The sequence below is a fragment of the Vombatus ursinus genome, unplaced genomic scaffold (genome assembly GCF_900497805.2).
Source record: "Vombatus ursinus unplaced genomic scaffold, bare-nosed wombat genome assembly UNPS02014894.1, whole genome shotgun sequence".
Lineage (NCBI taxonomy): Eukaryota > Metazoa > Chordata > Mammalia > Diprotodontia > Vombatidae > Vombatus > Vombatus ursinus.
The window spans coordinates 109,893-123,938 of record NW_020954672.1 but is presented as its reverse complement, the minus strand read 5'-3'; the positions used below and the strand labels follow the sequence as shown (position 1 = coordinate 123,938).

The 14,046-nt window shown below is 37.9% G+C and overlaps 2 protein-coding genes across 2 annotated transcripts; both read right to left on the bottom strand.

Moving 5' to 3' along the window:
* Window positions 1-1,778: 1,778 nt before the first annotated feature.
* Window positions 1,779-2,717, bottom strand: LOC114028832 (olfactory receptor 11G2-like). Its single transcript, XM_027843162.1, has one exon. The coding sequence runs from the start codon at window positions 2,712-2,714 to the stop codon at window positions 1,779-1,781; it is 936 nt and encodes a 311-aa protein (XP_027698963.1). The 5' UTR covers window positions 2,715-2,717.
* A 9,444-nt stretch (window positions 2,718-12,161) lies between these two features.
* Window positions 12,162-13,097, bottom strand: LOC114028831 (olfactory receptor 11G2-like). The gene has a single exon (XM_027843161.1). The coding sequence runs from the start codon at window positions 13,095-13,097 to the stop codon at window positions 12,162-12,164; it is 936 nt and encodes a 311-aa protein (XP_027698962.1).
* Between the last annotated feature and the right edge of the window lie 949 nt (window positions 13,098-14,046).

The following is a 14,046-nucleotide window of genomic DNA, read 5'->3' as shown; positions in this document are numbered from 1 at the left end:
GTAAAAAAGATGTAGAAGAAAGACAAAGAAGAAAAAAATCTGTTTCTTTTAAAAATAATCTATTTCCTCATTTCTTACAGCACAATAGAATGCCATCATATTCATATACTACAACATAGCTATTCCTTGACTGATGGACATCCCTTCAGTTTCAAATTCTATGCTATTACAAAAAGAGTTGCTATAAATATCTTGGTACATATGGGTCTTTTTCCTCTTTTTTTGGTCTCTTTATGAACTGTTATAGAGTAAAATGAATAGAACCAGAAAAACAATGCATACTAAAACACTGATATTATAAAAATATTGAAGAAAAATTGAAGACTTATAAGTTGATGATGAATGAAATGAGCAGAACCAGGAGGACAATTTGTGTAATAATAACATGGTAAAGAAAAATGATTTTAAAAACTGTTAGAACTATGATAAATCCAAGGATCATTCATGATTCCAGAGGACCAGTGATGAAATATGTTATCCATTACAGCAAGGTGATAGATTTAGGGTGCAGAATTATAAACACACACATATGTACAGATCCACCAAGGGACTTTTTTCCCCCTTGACTGTACACATTTGTTACAAGATCATTGTTTTTCTTTTTTTCTTTTTTTCCTCCAATGAAGTTGGGAGGGGGGAGAGGAAATAACTTTTTGTTAATTTTAAAAAAAATAGAGAGGTGGTGGAGGGGGGAGGTATTACAGGTGTGAAATGTTTTAAGTACTTTCAGAAGAGGTCACTTTATTATTAATTTTACTCAAATTGTTTTCCTAAGTTGTGAGACTTCTCATAAAGCAGGAGTAATCTGTAAATGTAATGCAAAAACAAAAAAAAATAAAAAAATTTAAAAAGAGGTCTATACAAGATCCTAGGAGAAATTGAAGTGTAAAATGCCACTTAAAGTTGGAAGGATTAGGAAAAACTGCATGAAAGAGGAGTTTCTGATCTTGACTTTTAAGGAAGAGAAGGGTTACAAAAGGTAGAGATGTAGAGAAAGTATGTTCTAGGCATAGGGGATTATATTTGAACTTGGCAAGATGACAATGGGAAAGAGATAGTGGTCTTTGGCTGGAGTATAGCATGTAGAAAAGGAAATAGAAAAAAAAACTGGAAAGGAAGGTTGGAGTTAGACTGTTGAGGACAATAAAGTCTCAGATGAAAATATTTATTTTATGTGATAAGCTATCTAGAGCTACTAAAACATTTTGAGTAGGGGAGTAAATAACATGATTCTCTGTTTATTTGGAAGATTATTTTGACAAGTAGATAGTGTGGATTGGAGAAGGGGAAGACAGGATTCAGGAAGATGAATTAAGAACTTGTTACATTATTATAGTTGAGGTAATGAGGATAATCGCAGTGTGAATGGAAATCAAGGAACCAATGGGAGTGATATTATAAATGAAAAGCTGAAAGGGTTTGAGAACAGATTGGATGTGAAGGCTGAGGGAGAGGAATGTATAATATATGATTCCAGTATTTTGAACTTCATTTTCAGACAAATTACCATTCTCCCATTATCGAGTAACCAATAAAAATATAGAAATTGGAAAGAAGAGCACATTTTTAGGGAAAGATGATGAGTTCAAATTTGGCCATGCTGTATTTGAAATGCAAGTGGCGTATCATGGTAGAGAGGTCCAAAAGACCACTGGAAATGAAGGATTGAACATATTTCTTATATGTTGATCTTTTTCATTCTTGATTTTTTTTACCTAATATAGATATTGCACATCTATCTCAGGCCCCAAGGATATATTTTTTAAAGACTATAATGTTCAAGTGCTCAGGATTTTCCTTAGTGCATCCTTCATGTCCTTGTTCCTAAGGCTGTAGATCAAAGGGTTTAAGAATGGGGTCACCACAGAATAAAAGAGGGTCACAATCTTCTGTACTCCTGCTTCATGGCCTGATGTTGGTTTCACATACATCACCATCACAGAGCCATAGAACAGTGACACGACAGCCAAATGGGACCCACAGGTGGAGAAGGCTTTATGCCGACCTGCTGCTGAAGGAACCCTCAGAACAGCCCTCAGAACCATGGCATAGGTTCCCATGATGAAGAGGAAAGGAATGAACAGTGGCAAAGAATTCACAATGGAGCAGGTAAATTCTACCAATGGGGCTCTGGTACAAGTGAGAGCTAGCAGTGGGCCTGGGTCACAAAGAAAGTGGTCTATGATTTTGGAGCCACAGAAGGACAGTTGAGAGATGAGAATGATGGGAACTAGGAACCAGAGAAATCCAGACACCCAGCAGGTGACCACCAGCTTGATGCAGAGATGTCCTGTCATGATGGTGGGATAATGCAAAGGCCAGCAGATGGCCAGATATCGATCAAATGCCATAATGGCCAGAAAAAAACATTCTGTACCACCTAAGGAGAAGAAAAAGTAGAACTGGAGGAAGCATCCAGAGAAAGAGATCATCTTGGTATTAGAGAGGAAGTTGGCCAACATATTGGGGACAGTAGAAGTAACATACCAGATCTCTAGAAATGAGAAGTTGGCCAAGAGGATGTACATGGGAGTATGAAGTCGCTTGTTCCTACACACGGCACAAATGATAGAACCATTTCCCATAAGGGTCAGGATGTAGATGATCAAGAAAAGTATGAAGAGGAGGATCTGAATGTCTCTGCTACAGGGGAATCCAAGGAGGATGAAACCAGCAGTACTATTGGAGCTGTGGTTGGTGTTGGAAATTTTCATTTGCCTGTAAGCTATAAAACAATCAGAGGTTATTGATTGAAAACTGACCATTTTTACCCTCTTTGAAGATCTTAAAAATAAAAAAAATTCAACAAACTTTTATTAATCAATACTGAGTGTAGAATACTGGAGAAATATGAAGCTTCATTATATTAAGGTCCCTGCCCACAGGGCTTATAGTGTAGCAAAGGAATTATATACCAAAAAACAGTGTAACCTTGTAATGGTAAAGAACTGATGGGAAGTATGGCTCTTCCTAGCTGGAAGGAGAGGCAGAAGAATAATGGCAGATAAAAGACTCATTGGATCAGGGAAGCCTAGCCTAAAACTACCTGGGCTTCTCCAGACCTGAGTCCATGAGCTCCCATCTGTCATGATTCTTACAGTTCTTTGAAATGGGAAATCCTCCAGAATGAGAAAAAAAACCTAAATTTTCCATCAGTCCACCCTGCCAATCCAGGCTAGATATAATACAAAATAGTACACGATGACCATGTGAGAGACCTATAAAACAAAATCATCTTTGAGATAGAAAGGTATTTGCATTATGGATTAAGAGGTTAAAAAAAGGAGTTGTTAAGTAGCTGGCATTTGATTTGGTGTTTAAACGATAAGAATAGGGGGCTCAAAGCTTCAGTTATCATGACCTATGAATCTCCTATTTCACTTATATGTTAAAATGCAGTAATTTATCCTCATACCAACTTTGCTAATCTTTCCCTTTCTCTATATTATTATACAGGGTGTACCAAAAGTCTTAGGGAAGTTTTAAGTTATTAAGACTGTTAAAGCTAAGAACTGAACTAAGTTTTTTAGGACACTCTGAATAGCTTTCATTGATACTTTGCTGAAAAGAAAATGAGCTCATACATCGTTAGCTCCCCATTCTTTCCCGCTCCACAGCTCAAAACCCTTCTACATCATGTACCATTTTCTCCTCCTTTGCTCTGGTGGTGAGGTGCCCCTTTTCTTGACAAGGTCAACAATTGTACTTGAGGCCTTGATCCAATTCCTTCTTTTCTTCTCCAGGAACTTGCTGCCTTAATTATTTCCTCTTTTTTTTTTCTCATCTTCAGCCACTCACTATTCATTGTCTCCTTTCTTTATGTCTACATATGTAACCCAATTATCTCATTAAAAACATTTTTATCCTCCTATCCCAAGATGTTCTTTATTTCTTCTCCCTAGCTGAACTTCTACAGTCATCTACACTCACTGATTTAATTTCCTCACCTTTACTCACTTCTCAACCCCTTGAAATCTGGGCTCTGATCCTATCACTCTACTGAAATAATTTTCTCTAAGGTTACCACTAATCTCTTAACTGTTAAGTCCTAGTAACTCTTCCTCAGTATTCATTCTCCTTGATATCTTTGTTGCTTTTGACACTCTAGAACACTCCTTCCTCTTCCCTTACCCACTTCACAGTTTTGTCTCAGTCTCGTTTGTTGGTTGTTCCATCTCCCAACCATCAACGAAGAGTGTTTCTTAAGGATCTCTCCTGAATCATGCAGTCTTCTTTCTCTAAGCTCTCTCTTGGTGATCTCATCAGCTCTTGTGGGTTTAATTATTTTCTCTATGCAGGTAATTCCCAAACCTATATATTCTAGTCATTCTTCTGAACTTCAATCACCAACTGCCTACTGGACATCTACACCTGGATATACCTCAGGCATATTACTTTCACATAACCACAATAAGAATCTTTACCTTTCCCCCCAAATCTACTATCTACCTTTACTCTGAACTTTCCAATTTCTGCTGAGGGCACTGACATTTTTCTAGTAACCCAGAAGTTCCTTTGGACAGAGGGTTTTTTGTTTGTGACAGTTAGTGGGGACACAAGCAAAATGATCCTGGAGTTGTGTCATTATAAATTGCTTTGACAGATATATTTACCAACAAATACAAAACCAAAAAGTGGTTGTACTTAGTTGAAGACAGTTCCTCTGGTCTACATGAGACTGATCACCTTGTTTGACTAAAACTTTACATACTGATATCCTTTCTCTTCCAGTTGACAGTTTAGTGGACTTGGAGTGTCCTACAGATCCTAGGATAACCCCAACTTGAGGAAGGGATAAAGGGCATGAGGAAGAGTGGGACTTGTGTTGTAGGTAGTCACTTCCTGACTATATGAGTGGCTGCCTAGTATCTCTGTATATATGTGCATAGAGTATTATAGGAGATATATGGATAGGGTCTTTGGAGTGCCAACTATCAAAGCATTTACCAGTCCCATAAATTCCCACCCACTCAGGCCTGCTTGCCTGACTTGGCAGTTTGTTCAGATAACTTGGGCCTCAATTTACTTCCAGTGAGCAACTGACAGAAGGTTACATGAAGATGTCAATCATGGCCCACTCCTATTTCATTATACTATGTGCCCAAAGCCCTTGAAAATAAAAAGTGTTCTCCATTGTGATAAAAGAGAATGGCTCCTGGAGGGATGGCGTAACTCAGCTATCCAGTAAGCCCATGTCAAGGAGCTTCAGAAAGAGCCTGGTAGCCTTTGTATTTAGATAATTGTATTTTCCATAAGTACTCTATCACCTTCTCTCCTGGAGCAGGAAAAAGGAGTCCAAAGTCAAGATCCCCTTTCTTCTTTTCTCATGAGTGCTTCATATTTCTTTCTGGAGATCTTCAAGCAAAGGCTGGATAAGCTCTTGTGGGGATGGTTTGGTTGGGATGGTGAGAGGATTTATGTTTCATGGAGGAGTTTTGGACTAGATGAGCTCTGAGGTCCCTTACAACTTTGAGATTCTATTAATCTATGGTTTTCTTTGTAATAGGAAAAACGTAGCCTATCCAACAATCAGCATAAGAAAAGAATGTGAATGTGGGGTTGGTGCAACTTTTGGTATTTTAGAGAAAAGGAAGGGATTATAAGTAAAACGTACTCTGGAGTAAATCTCTGATGCCTGCTTTCTGAGGGACCAATTAGTTATTTGAAGAAGGAGAATAGTGTCTGGGGACAACTTGTGCCTATTTTTTTCCTCCTCCTAAGAGCCTGCTCCTTCTGAGGACTCAGTTTCAGCAATGATTCTTATAAAATATCTATGTGATACTCAAGGCACTTCTAGTTGTGTTTCTTCTGTTTTTTTTTTCTCTTGGGGACAGAGAAAAAACTGATCCTGTCAGTCTAGAGTAGTCCTTTAGGTCCCTGGTATTTTTGCTTGGAATGTAGGTTTGAGGTGAGCATCAGGAGAATATTGGTCTTGGCAGGCAGCATGTGGTAGACAGCTGGGATTCAGAATACCCTTATATCACATTAAGTTCATTGAGGTTTTTGTTCCATTGTGGTGGAGCTATAGAATAGTAGGCATTTAACAGAAGCAAAAGAGATTAAGAAGAGGTGGCAAGAATACAAAAAAGAACTATAGAAGAAAGATCTTAATATCACCAATAACCATGTTGGTGTGGTTACTGATCTAGAGCCAGACAGCTAAGGGAAGTGATGGAACTCTAGCTGAGCTATTTAAAACCCTAAAAGATAATGCCTTTTAAAGTGATGTACTCAATATGCCAGCAAATTTGGAAAACACAGCAGGGGGTACCATATTGGAAAAGATCGGTGTATGTCCCAGTCCTAAAGAAGGGCAATTACAAGGAATGTTCAAATTACTGTAAAATTGCATTTATTCCACATGCCAATTTTGCAAGCTTGGCTTTGGCAATATGTGAACTGAGAATTACCAGAAGAGCAGGCTGGTTTCTGAAGAGGCAGAGGAACTAGAGACCAAATTGCTAACATTTGCTAGATTATGGAGAAAGCAAGTGAGTTCCAGGAAAAAAAAATTACATCTGCTACCTTGACTACACTAAAGCCTTTGACTGTGTGGATCACAACAAAAATGTGACAAGTCGTCAAAGAGATGGGAGTACTAGATCATCTTATTTGTCTCCTGAGTAACCTGTATGCTGGCCAATAGAACCAAACATGGAACAATTGATTGGTTTAAAATTGGAAAATAAATAAGACAAGTCTGTATATTGTACCTTATTTATTTAACTTATATGCAGAGTACATCATGCAAAATGCCAGGCTGGGTGAATCAAAAGCTGGATTTAAGGTTTCTGGGAGAAATATTAACAATCTCAGGTATGTAGACGATACCACTCTGATGGCAGAAAGTGAAGAGGAATTAAGAAGCCTTGGGATGAGAGTGAAAGAGGAGAGTGTAAAAGATGACTTGAAGCTTAACAAAAAAAAGCTAGGATCTTGGCAATTGGTCCCATCACTCCCTGGCATGTTGAGGGAGAAGGAGTAGAACCAGTGTCAGATTCTGTATTCTTGGGCTTAAAGATCACCACAGATGGTGATTGCAGCCAGGAAATTAAAAGATGCTTGCTGCTTGGAAGGAAAGCTATGGCACATCTGGGCAACATACTAAAAAGCAGAGGCATCACTTTGCTGAAAAAGGTCCATATAGTCAAAGCTATGATTTTTATAGTAGCAGTGTAGGCTGTGAGAGTTGGACTATAAGGAAAGCTGAGTGCCCTAGAATTGACACTTTTGAATTTTTGTGCTGGAGAAGACTTTTGAGAGTCATTTGAACAGCAAGGAAGTCAAATCAGTCAATACTTAAAGAAATTAATTCAGACTATTCACTGGAAGATCAAATACTGAAGCTGAAGCTTAAATACTTTGGTCACATAATGAGAAAATGGGACTCACTGGAAAAGACCCTGATGTTGGAATAGATTGAAGGCAAAAGGAAAAGGGAAGGGCAGAGGATGAGATGGAGAGACAGTATCATGGAAGCAATGAACATGAACTTGGACAAACTACAAGAGATAGTAGAGGATAGAAGGACCTGGTGTGCTATGGTCCATGGCGTCACAAGGAGTCAGACATGACTGAATGACTGAACAATGGTATAGCTATAGCTATAGCTATATCTACAGATCTATATATTTATGGCTTCTACTTTTGCCACCCCCCATCTCTATACAGTTGAAACAGGACAACCTTGTGAATTCTGGAGGATTTGGGCTTCTCATCTATACCCTAGTAGCATCCCTGGGACAGTAGAGACTGGTAGTAGTGTCTACATTGAGAAATGAGGAAAAACTAGATATACTGATAAAATGCAGATTTCAAGACTCTACAAAGAACCATGTAGAAAGCTATATCATACCTAAAGGGAGCTTAATGAGGGTTCCATGAAGGGGACAAAAGGATTTCTAGCACCATCTCCAGGAGCTATAAGTGACCCCTTTTGCCATATGTATTATAACCTTGAGCCCACTTCTTCTGGATTCTGTACATGTTGGTGGGAGAGCGCATCACCAATTTCTGAGGAGATATTTTGTATTACCTGTCCTTACTTTACCACCTTAGTAAAATACTCTTTTATTTTTTTTAAAAAAAATTTTTTTGGCTAGGCAATGGGGTTAAGTGACCTGCCCAGGGTCACATAGCTACTAAGTATCAAGTGTTTAAGGCTGGATTTGAACTGAGGTCCTCCTGACTCCAAGGCTGGTACTCTATCCACTGCGCCACCTAGCTACCCCAAAACATTCCTTTCTAAAAGCTAAGTAAGACTGGCTGATTAATTGATTTCATTGGAGAGAAGGACCCTGGTAGGGCTTGTGAGCTATAGCACTGTAAAGATCCCTTCCTCCTCCCCTCCCTCAGAGATACTCCTAGGATCTTGAGAAGAAATGTAGCAGTTGCCTTCTGGGACCCAATCTGCCAATGTGAGTGTGAATTGGGAGAGTAGCTCCAGAACCTGGGCTACATCTGTTTTTATTTAAAAATTTTCAAGTTAATTTTTGAAATCATTTATTTTCTTATGCAATGTTAAAGAGTTTAAATATGTCTAAAAGAAAAACAGATTTTGGTCATCTATTTTGTAACTTTAGAGATCTTTCAACTTATTAACTGTTGAGTGGAGGTTTATTTGATATTTTTAAAAAGCATAGATTGCTTTATCTGTATTCTTGGAAAGAAAAGAACTATACTACTTTAGTAATATAATACAATCCATCAAGGATTTATTAAATACCCACTGTGTGCAAGACAGAGAGTCAGAGTGTCACTGTGAAGAGAGAACTGGTTTTGGAATTAGGAAGTTAGGAAGAACCAAGTTCAAACCTTACCTCTGACACATACTATGTGACTCTGGGCTAGTCACCTAATCTTTCCATGCCCTTTGACAATTGTATATTTGCAGAGAAGGTGTTGCTTTGCATTGGCAGAGAAAGTATAGAGGAGGTCCCCACACTGAAGAAATCACAGATTTGGAAATTTTGCAAGGATCTGTGTTAAGCACTGACATATACAGACAAAATAAAAAAAAAAAAACAGACCCTGACCTCAAGAAACCCCTACTCAACTGAGGAGACACAATCTGTAAACATATGTATGTATGTACCAGAAAGTTGTGTTTGGAGCCAGTATTTATTTTGTTATTTTCAAGACTTTTAAAAATTATTCAATGAAATCTAAATTTTTAATATCATTGGGATTTAATGGGAACAATGTTATAGAAATAGCATCATCAAGAAAAAATAATAAAAAGAACACCAAATACCTTTCGTGGCTCTCTCTCTCTCTCTCTCTCTCTCTCTCTCTCTCTCTTTCTCTCTGCCCCTCTCCCCACTCCATCACAGCAGCACAGGAAAGGGAAGATTGTGCTATAAAATGTAATTCTTTCCAGGTTGATTTCTGTATGAGTGCATAATTTTTCTTCAGTCAATAAAAAAATACTTATTAATCTTCTACTATCTCATGGAGAGGGGTATAAAACACTGTTTCTACTCACAAAGAACATACAATCTGCTTTAGTATTATCTTTTTCTGAAAAGGGTACCATCGAATAAAGTTATTTCTTAAGATAAACCAAATGAGAAGAACAACCCAAGTCCATAAGACTTTAAATAGGAATGTCATATTGAGATGGAAAGAAAAACCACATGTTGAGTTGAAAGAGGGCAGTGAAATCAAGGATACATTCCCAAGTTTCATTAATCTACTGCTAAGAAAAACAATATGGTGTATTTTTAAAAGTTTAATTTGAGGAGATATCTTTTAAAAACTATTTTTCATGTTTCATCACAAAATTTAAAAATTTCCTTTAATATTTGAATTAAATGAGTTTGCTATACTTTGATTAATAATTTATATTATATTTTGGGGCTATGTTTGCTCTACTGTTTTTTTTTGTTTGTTTTTTTGGTGAGGCAATTGGGGTTAAGTGACTTGCCCAGAGTCACACAGCCAGTAAGTGTTACGTGTCTAGAACCAGATTTGAACTCAGGTCCTCCTGACTCTAGGGCTGGAATTTTATCCACTGCACCACTTACTGCCCCTTGTTCTGTTTTTGTATTGTATTTATCAATTCAGTTTGATTCAATTAATTTCTTTTCTATCCAATTCAGGTTACACGCATTAAGCACTTGCTATGTGTCAGGAATTTTATTAGGTATGGGGATACAAATATAAAACTGTAACAGTTCCTGCCTTCAGAGAGTTTCCATTCTGCAATTATCATTTTGTAGAAGTGTATTATACAAGATATTTCATTTTGAGCCAAATTTTCTACGCAGTTGTTGATTCAATGATGAGGTACACTTGTTAATAGATAATGACATAATGATGAAACAACTTTGAAACAAGACAAGAGATGGCACAATGAATAGATCCCTGGATTTGGAGTCAGGAAGATGTGAATTTGAATCCTGCCTCAGTCACTTACTAGCTATATGACCCTTGGAAGATCACTTAGCTGTTCTATGCTTTAGTTTCCTCATCCGTAAAAAATTAGGGAGTTGGACTCAAAGACCTCTAAGGTCTTTTCCAGATGTAAATCCATAGTCCAATGAAAAACATTACTTTAGTGATTTAATTGTTCTTGTAAGTTTTCAGAAGAGGAAATTTTAAGCATTGTCTAAGAGGTTAAGTATGATAAGGCAAGATCTCCCTAGCTCTACTTTTCTATTCCTATATGTTAATGAGCAACATATTTCATAGTTTTCCAAAGATCCCAGAAGTTATGGATGACTTCCCTGATTCTAATTTTGAGAAAACTTATAGATTATGTGTTGTAAAGTTACAAATAGGAGCAAAGCCAGGAAATGTAAGAAACTCCAAGGTTGATGAAATTTAGTAACAATTCAATTCCATTCTTTAGATACACATGCACAACATTTTTAGGTGTTAGGGGCAGAAAGATGAAAAACAACATACTATGTCCTCAAAGAACTTGAAATATGATAGTGAGGGTAAGATATGCATACAAATAAATATAAGGCATAATGTGATAAAGGTATAGGAGAGTTCTGGGCAAAATGTTATCAGAACTTTGAGGAAGAAAGTATTCTTTTTTTTAGGGGCATCATGTAAAGTCCTTTAGAGGAAGCATCTGAGCCTAGAAGAAATGTAAGGATATCAAGAGGAGAAAATGTGTAGGAAATGTGTCATAGACATGAGTGGGGGTGAGTGATGGTGACCCACACAGAGGTAGAAACAGGCACAATGACATTATGGAACCAGATTGGAGAGAGATTATGGAGGATTTTAAACACCAAGCTCTTTTTAGAGGAAGTTTCCTAAACCAGTGCTTCTTAAACTGCGGGTCATGACTCCATATGAGGTTGTGAAAAATTTGGCAACAGTAAAAGGTTTCTGAACATGCAACGACCAAAAATTAATTTAAAATAAAATGTGTAATTTCTGGCAGTGCTTGCCTGTGTAACATCATGCAACTTCACCGCAGCCTGAGTTCTGAACACACAGCATGTACATTTTTCACTGCACATGCCCTCAGGCCATGTAATGCCAAGAAACTGCCAGAACTAGAAAAGGGGTCACGAATGGAAAAAGTTTAAGAAGCTCCGTCCTAAACCAATAAAAACACAGCTGTAGTCCCAAACAGGGCTTATATTTTAGTCTGAAGGAATGGGGAACCACTGAATCCTTTTGAACAGAAGAATAAGATGATGATGCCTGAGTATTAGACATTACTCAAGATTGGAGAATTGGATTGACAAGTAAAAAAAAAAACAGGAATCAATTACAATATTCTAGTCACAAGGCATTGAAGGTAACATAATGAAGGCTGCAGTGATATACGTGTAGACATGGACTGATGTGAAAAATATTGTAAAGTTATGATCTTGGGGAAGAAAAATAGGCTGAGGGAAAGAAAAGAGTAAAAGGGGACCAAGATTTTGAGTCAAAGTACTGTGACAATGGATATACCATCAATACAATTAAAGAATTTGCAAGGAGAAGTTTTTTGAGGGAAAAAGATAAGTTCAGTTTTGGATAGTTGAATTTGAAGTGTTATTGAGATATCCAGGTAGAAACGTAGTTGGAGAGGTAGGAGTAGAGCCAGGAGATATGCTGGTTTAATATGCTTAATACTTCACTCAGGAAGGGATTCAAAATTTATATGATTCTCTAAGGTATTTTTTTTTTTTTTGCTAAGACTTGAATCCTTATGTACCCAGAAATTTCCTCAGGGCAGCCTTCATCTCCTTGTTCCGAAGGCTGTAGATCAAAGGGTTTAAGAATGGGGTCACCACAGAATAAAAGAGGGTCACAATCTTCTGTACTCCTGCTTCATGGTCTGATGTTGGTTTCACATACATCACCATCACAGAGCCATAGAACAGTGACACGACAGCCAAATGGGACCCACAGGTGGAGAAGGCTTTACGCCGACCTGCTGCTGAAGGAACCCTCAGAACAGCTCTCAGGACCAGGGCATATGTTCCCATGATGTAGAGGAAGGGTACAAACAGGAGCAAAGAACTCAAGGTAGAACAGGTGTACTCTATCAAAGGGGCCCTAGTGCAGGAGAGAGCTAGCAGTGGGCCAGGATCACAGAGAAAGTGGTCAATGACCTTGGAGCCACAGAAGGACAATTGGGAAATGAGGATGATGGGAACCAGGAACCAGAGGAAGCCAAACACCCAGCAGATGACCACCAGACAGGTGCAGAGATGTCCTGTCATGATGGTAGGATAATGCAGAGGTTGGCAGATGGCCAGATATCGATCAAATGCCATAATGGCCAGAAAAAAGCATTCTGTAGTACCCAAAGAAAAGAAGAAGTAGAATTGGAGGAAGCATCCAGAGAAGGAGATAGTTTTGGTCTTAGAGAGAAAGTTGACCAACATATTGGGGACAGTGGAAGTGACATACCAGATTTCCAGAAAAGAGAAGTTGGCCAAGAGGATGTACATGGGGTTATGAAGATGCTGGTCCCAATGCACAGCATAGATGATAGAACCATTTCCTATAAGGGTCAGGATGTAGATGATGAAAAACAGTATGAAGAGGAGGATCTGAATCTCTTTGCTACAGGGGAATCCAAGGAGGATGAAGCCAGTAGTTTCACTGGAGCTGTTGTAGGTGTTGGAGATATTCATTTTTCTGGATATGATTTAAAAAAATAGGAGTGATTTAATGAAAAAATGATCATCAGTGGGAAAAGCCCTTTAAAGATCTCAATAACGAATTTACACACAACAACATTTCTTAATCAAATTAAATTCAGAATACTAGGGATTGGAAAAATATGAAGGGTCAATAACACAAGGTTCTTGCTCTTAGGATTTTTTTGACCAGACCTGTGATTTTCATTGGTGTAGGGAAGTTTTTGTACCAGTGTAGATTGGCATTTGCTATGCAAATGTATTAGAGAGCTGCCTGGGACATAGAGAGGTTAAATGGTTTTCCTAAAATCACACAGTCAGTATGTGTCAGAAATGAAACTTGAACCGAGATCTTTCTGACTCCCAGACAGGATGAAGTGAACTTTGAGACCATTCAATCCCAGCATTTATAGTGAAAAAGTACTGAACTTGAAGTCAAAAGCCCTGGGTTTTCAATCCCAGCTCTGCTACTTATTGGCTATGCATCCTTAGGCAAATCATTTAACTTCTCAGGGACTCAGTTTCCTCATCTGTAAAATGACAATATTTTATTAAGGGATCTTTGAGGTCTCTCTGAAATCTGCTATTTTGTGATTCAGTGTCTAATCAGGCCCCCACATCTATTGTCAATGTGAATTAACTTCATTTAACTCAGTTCTTTCTAATTTATGAAGACACTCTTCATAACAGTCCTTATAAAGAGCTGTACAACGTTATATTTGGGTTGACCTGATGTTTCATCTCTTCGTATATTTAAAATTTTGCCTAACTCTCAATCAATACATTACAAAGCTTTGAAGGTGGAGGATTGGGCACGTGTCTTTTTTTTCTTATCTCTCCCTCAGCAATTCTGTAAGTGATTCACAAATGAGGCTGTGGGCAGGGGCGTATAAAATTTTGGAATTTTTAAAATTAGTCTTTAGTGATCTACCATCTGTCTTCT